This window comes from Micromys minutus, assembly GCF_963924665.1.
Source record: "Micromys minutus genome assembly, chromosome: 31".
Classification (NCBI taxonomy): domain Eukaryota; kingdom Metazoa; phylum Chordata; class Mammalia; order Rodentia; family Muridae; genus Micromys; species Micromys minutus.
Window position 1 is genome coordinate 16,228,166 of NC_137966.1, and position 6,616 is coordinate 16,234,781.

At 53.6% G+C, this 6,616-nt stretch overlaps 1 protein-coding gene across 1 annotated transcript; it reads left to right on the forward strand.

Moving 5' to 3' along the window:
• Positions 1 to 544: 544 nt before the first annotated feature.
• On the forward strand, positions 545 to 4,965 carry LOC308440280 (brain-specific serine protease 4; the record flags this gene model as incomplete). The annotated part of the gene is made up of 6 exons (XM_080942298.1): positions 545 to 623; positions 1,206 to 1,232; positions 1,715 to 1,886; positions 2,007 to 2,284; positions 4,016 to 4,173; positions 4,718 to 4,965. 6 exons carry the CDS (start codon positions 545 to 547, stop codon positions 4,934 to 4,936), a joined length of 933 nt encoding a protein of 310 aa, XP_080798424.1. The 3' UTR covers positions 4,937 to 4,965.
• Positions 4,966 to 6,616: the final 1,651 nt, after the last annotated feature.

The following is a 6,616-nucleotide window of genomic DNA, read 5'->3' on the forward strand; positions in this document are numbered from 1 at the left end:
AACGGGATTCCAGGGCCCCAAGTGTCTGGCTTGAGTCATGGAAGCAACCAGAGCCCTGGACTTGGGCCGTTAAGGAACAAGGTCCCCCAGGCAACCCCAGCCAAAGGCCATCCCAGACTGAATCATTTCCTACCCCAAACACTCTGCAAGCTACAGGGTCATTCTCTTCTCACCGGGACAGTCAGTACTAAAGCCATGCCCTAGACAGTCAACAAGTCTCTACCTGCCCCTCTGCAGGGTGCACCCTGGGCACACATCTGAGCCAGAGTCCCCCATCCAGTCTCTTGGTAGTGCCCCTAGAGCTCAATAACTGGTTGCTTCCTTCTGGCAACCCCACCTCCTCCTTGACCCACAGTCTGGGTGGCCCAGTCTGAGCCACCTGAGGGACTGGTCCAACAGCATTCCACCTCACAGGATAAAACCTGGGGCGACCTGTAGGGAACCCTACACACTACAGCCACCTGCCTTGCCAGTCTCAACCAACACAGCCCTTAGGTCCTTTGAGCCGGCCAGCAGCCTTGCTGGGTCTCCACCCTTACCAGCGATGGTGATTTCCAGACCTCCCGCAGTACTGGGTGGGGACCAGTTCAGGATCTTAATCCTGGTGCTGTTGACTTCCACAGGTGAGCCCCAAGAACCTGCTCCTCCTCCACACATCCTCTCTTCCCTCCTCCTACCCACTGTCACCTCCTCTTTGTCAGCTCACCTCAGCTTAGCGCCTTCCTTTGAGTTCGTACTCTCTCCTCGCCGCTGTCTCCTTGCCGCTGTCTCCGTCTCTGTTCCCCTTCCTCTAGCATGTGGCCTGACTCCGTGCCCCATGCCTCGGTTTCCCTAGCAGCTATGAGGACTGAATGCATGTGAGCGCCTGCTCAGGAGCTCCTCTCTCATCCGTGTGGCTCATCATACCCGGCGGTGTTGCTTCCCCGTGTCCTCCATCTTCTGTTTCCTCTTCCACAGTTTCCATCCCGGGTCTCCTGTTCTGGATTAGGAGGACAGTTGCCGGGCTTTCATGGGAGCTGGGGGAGAAATTCTGAGTGCCTGTGTGTGTGTGTGTGTGTGTGTGTGTGTGTGTGTGACAGGTGGTGGGGTAGCGAACAGTGCTGGAGGGTCCAGGATGTCTGTTCTCGAAGGTGGGGGATTCCCCAGGGATGGGGCGCAGGGTTCCTCACTGCCAGGCCTGACCTTCTCCACTCTCTTGCCCTCAGCTACAGTCAACACTGCCAACATCCGAGGTGAGTGTGAGCAGGGTGACTGGGTGGGTGGGGGCGGGGCTGTGGTGTGGACACTCTTTGTATCTGACTCTATAGGGGAGGTCATAAATGGAGACCCCAGTCAGAGGGGAATGTGAGATTGAAGAGGAAGGGGGGGGATACAGGCAAGAAGAGCTGGGGAGGGGTTTAGAAAGGTGACAGTTCTAGAGGAGGGAAGGCTGAGAGAACAGAAGGGTGAGGGGCCAACAGAACCAAAGAAATCAAGGTTAAGGGGAGTGGGAGGGAAGGCCAGATAAAGGAGAGGAGAAGACAAGGGCCAGGCCCTGATAACTAAAGGGGACAGGGACAGGGACAGGGACAGGGTAGGCAGGCACTCACCTGCAGCAGCAGACTGGGCTGGGTACAGGTTTGAGGCCTTGGAGGGCTTGGAGGTGGTTGACAGGCAAGTCAGAAAAGACAATCGTGTCTACCGAGATGACAGAAGATGCCGTCCTCTCTGCCAGGGTCCCCAGATTGTGGGAAGCCTCGGCAGCTGAACAGGGTCGTGGGAGGCGAGGACAGCATGGATGCCCAGTGGCCTTGGATTGTCAGCATCCTCAAGAATGGCTCCCACCACTGCGCAGGCTCCTTGCTCACCAACCGCTGGGTGGTCACAGCCGCACACTGCTTTAGGAGGTAGAATCAGGCTCGCGTCTGACTCTCTGGGGCCCAGACTTTCTGCCTCAGGCTCTTCAGGGATCTTGATGCCATTGTACCAGGCATTCTCCCTCTGACATCTCTTCTTTCTCCTTCCAGCAGTGTGGACAAGCCATCTCTGTTCTCGGTATTGTTGGGGGCCTGGAAACTGGGGAACCCAGGCCCCAGGTCTCAGAAAGTAGGCATTGCTTGGGTGCTGCCCCATCCCAGGTATTCCTGGAAGGAGGGAACCCATGCAGACATTGCCTTGGTGCGCCTGGAACACCCCATCCAATTCTCTGAGCGGATCCTCCCCATCTGCCTACCCGACTCCTCTGTCCGCCTCCCTCCCAAAACCGACTGCTGGATTGCCGGCTGGGGAAGCATCCAGGATGGAGGTATGGTTCTAACTCCAGAGAGCTCTAGGGATAGCTGGGGACCGAGGGAAGATGCCACTCAGATACAGATTCCAGGGATAGGATCCGGTGGAGACCATATGTACATTATAGAGGCGAGAAAAGATGATTTGTGGACTGAAGAAGTGAACTCACGAGAAGTCAACTACCAATTTTAGGTCATGTCTAGTTGAGTCTTTAACTGTATTTTAAAGCATCAATAGAGACTTGCAGCAAGGAAGAAGATAAGGAGCAGGAAGAGGGAGGGAGGGAGAGGGAGGGAGGGAGGGAGGGAGGGAGGAATGAAGGAAGGAAGGAAGGAAGGAAGGAAGGAAGGAAGGAAAAGCTGGGCATGGTTGTATACATCTTTAGTCTCAGTACTCAGGAGGCAGAGGCAGGCAGATCTCTATGAGTTAGAGGCTAGCCTGGTCTACAGAGAGCATTTCCAGAACAGTTAAAATTACATAGAAAGACCCTAGAGAGAGAGAGAGAGACAGAGAGAGAGAGAGAGAGAGAGAGAGAGAGAGAGAGAGAGAGAGACAGACAGACAGACAGACAGACAGAGAGACAGAGACACAGAGAGAGACAGAGAGACAGAGACAGAGAGAGTCAGAGAGGCAAAGCTATATCCCCAAGAATGGGTAGATGTGAAGGGTGGGCTGGCAAGATGGAACTGTAGCCACCCCTGCTGGCAGCATCTGTGAATAGCAAGCAAAATTCCCAGGAGGAAAGGTCTGTTCCTATAAAGCCCAATTTCAAACCAAGTCTGGAGGTTTGGAAAAATATTATCTAGAATCACACGCCAGAGGAACTACAGAGGTAGAGGAGAAGCAAGAGGAAGGCAGGTGGTAGACAGATAGACAGCCTGGGACAGACAGACAGAGCCTGGGATTGACAGAGCTGGGATAGACAAACAGAAAGAGCTTGGGACAGACAGAGCCTGGGATTGACAGACAGACAGAGCCTGGGATTGACAGAGCTGGGATAGACAAACAGAAAGAGCTTGGGACAGACAGAGCCTGGGATTGACAGACAGAAAGAGCTTGGGACAGACAGAGCCTAGGTTAGATAGACAGACAGAGCCTGGGTTAGACAGACAGACAGAGCCTGGGATTGACAGAGCTGGGATAGACAAACAGAAAGAGCTTGGGACAGACAGAGCCTGGGTTAGATAGACAGACAGAGCCTGGGTTAGACAGACAGACAGAGCCTGGGATTGACAGACAGAAAGAGCTTGGGACAGACAGAGCCTGGTTAGACAGACAGACAGAGCCTGGTTAGACAGAGAAAAGTCATCTGTGGAAGACAACAGAGCCGAGACCTAGAAGACAGAGTTTGAAGGAGAAACTGGGTATTGACAACAGGGGAGGAGACAGAGCCCGGACCTGGGTCAGAACCGCTCAGGCACCAGCAGGTGCTAGAGCTCTGTGGTTACAGCCTTTCTTTGGGGTCCTCAGACTCGATTCAGGGAGGGTGTGGGGCAGATGCAATTCAGAACCTAGGGGATACCAAACACGGAAGTTCAGAAACACCACCGTGTTTGATAGCCCTCTGTGGGCATCAGGGAGCTGACTGAGGAAAGAACCTAGGGCCATGCGTCCACGTTTGAATTCAGGAGATGACAGCCTGGGTTAGGGTTTGGAGGAGCGGATCCAGTCACCTTTGAGAAATGCTGCTGGGTGGATAGAGGGTCTCGATGCTCACACAAGGCCTGAGGTTCTCCTTCCTTCCTAGTACCACTGCCTCTCCCTCAGACCCTTCAGAAGCTCAAGGTGCCCATCATCGACACTGAACTCTGCAAAAGCTTGTACTGGCGGGGAGCCAGCCAGGAAGCCATCACTGAGGACATGCTGTGTGCTGGTTACCTGGAAGGGGAGCGAGATGCTTGTCTGGTGAGTGCCCACCCTTTGTCTGCCCCTTCGGGGAAACTTTATCTCCACCACTTCTGTCTATGCCTCCTCTCTCAGACTCTCCCCACGGACAACATCCTCTCTCACCTCTGGCTGGGTCTCCTTTAGCCTTTCGGGGCTTTTTCTTTATTCATGGGATGTGTACAGAGCATTTCAGCAGTAAAACGCAGCTTGGCAGGTGTTATTCTGGGGAGCGCCCAGTGGTTCAGAACCCTGACCTCAAGGGCCAGTCACATGACTGAATGAGGATGGTAGGATGGTGGAGTGGTTAGACCTGAGGTGACCAGGATACGGCCTGGCTGCAGTGCCCACATTGCCACTGGTATAAGGACTTTCTAAGCCTGTAGAACAGACGCGATCTCATCTCCCGCTCCTTGTGGTTGTGGGGAGGGCATGCGACCAGAAGTGGTCTCGTTTGGAAAGCCTGTTCTTCTAGGGCCTTCACAGACTGGTTGGCTCAGTACTGCAGCCTCGAGGACTCATTGCCTGCAGGTGTGGCTTTCCTGACTTCCCTTCTTCTCTGCAGGGCGACTCTGGGGGTCCCCTGATGTGCCAGGTGAATGACCACTGGCTACTGACTGGCATAATCAGCTGGGGAGAGGGCTGCGCGGAGCGCAACCGTCCCGGCGTGTACACCAGCCTCCTAGCTCACCGCTCCTGGGTGCAGAGGATCGTGCAGGGGGTGCAGCTGCGCGGGCGCCTGGCGGACAGTGGGGACACGGGGAGCTCCAAAGTTGGGATCTGAAGATGAGCAGCCTCCTGCTATTGTCTCTGCTGTAAATATGTCCTCTACCTCCTGGGGGCGCCGGCGGCCTGCGCGGGAGAACAAGGAAGTCCTGGAACCGCCCATAGAGAGGCCCTGCCCCTCAGTTGAGGCTTGTGTTTGTGTGTGTGCTACTGTGTGTGTGTGTGTGTGTGTGTGTGTGTGTGTATGCGCGCGTGCGTGCGCGCACGCATATGTAATGATTTAGTTTTTTTTTTTTACAGTTATTTGTAACCATGCCCACATATTTATTCCAGTTTCAATAAATTATTTATTCTTAGTTCTTGAGTTTTCTTTACCCCCCCCCCCCCCCCCGTGTATGGTACGAACTCAGCTGGAACAAGCATGCTGGGGGGCTACCGTTGGTGTGCGGTTGCGCGTGGGCTGACCACAGCTCTAGCTTGGCTCCCTGGACAGGCCCACCCTTGCTTTGGCTAGCCTTTTCTCTGAGTAGGAAGGAAATAGACTTTGGCCTGAAGCCGTGAGTGTGCTCTACTGAGGAGGGCAGGGTTGGGGTCCCCACCAAAGACGAGCTGGCTATGAGAGGCCTTTGTCTGTGAGAATGGGGGTTGGCTCCTCTTGAGGCTAGATCTGACTCCCCTCTCCCCTCGTTGTGTAGGACCCCCTTTCGGGGACCCTCACTCGAGTCTCGGGACACGGGGTTACCCAATGAAACGCGAAAAACCTTCTTGCTGCGAAAGCATGAGGTAGTTTAATGGCGGAACTCCAGGCCGATATGTATCTCACCCAGGAGACAGAGGTATCGACCCTGAGACTCGAAAGCTGGGGGTTTTATAGAAACGGGGGGGGGGGAGGCTGGGAAGAATTAGCGAGAGTACAAAGCTCACCCAACACTCACAGCTTACGTGCAGTCAGGAAGTCAGGAGCCAGAGCCCCACACAATGACCTCCTCACCCCATCCCCCCATGTGAGAGCAGGGATTCTTCCCAGGACCCTGGTGTCTACACAAGAATTAATTACACTCTTGGTTCCGCAGTCCCAGGCACCGTGGTTTTTATACAAGATAAGTTACAGCTTTGCTAATGACTGTGAATTCTGGAGCTCCGAAATCAATGGTGCCCAGGTGTCCTGAGAAGGCAGTTAAGCCCTAAATCTCCTAGCTAACAACTGACAAGATACCTCTCTCTGTGTGCTCACCCTGCATCCCATCTCCTTGTATGAGACAGTCTAAACAAATCATATTCAGAAAACTAAAACTAAGGGAAGTATAGGAAACATTATTTCTCCTTAAAGAGAGAATTCAGCATTGCAGAGACTGTCAGATTGTGGAAGGTCTTAATTATTAAAGACTAAAATATACTATGAAGAAACTACCAAAAACCAGCAACAGGATTATCAGACCTTGAATTTAATTTCCTTTCAATTGCAGGACTCAAAGCGAGTTGCTCTTGAAGCAAATTATCCAGGCCAGCCTCTGCCAGATCTTGTCTCCCTGATAGGCTTGAGCGGCTACACCCTTCCAGTTGCTGAGTCATAGGATGTCTTTACTGAGTCCATAAATTCAGCTCCACCAAGGAGATACAAAACATTGAGGCAGCAGGCCGGCGTCTCCTTTCCTCTCCTCTCCCCTCAGAGCACAGCGATGGCATGATCTAGGCTGTGAGAGGGTCTGTGGCTTCCAAAATGTCTGCCACCAAAACC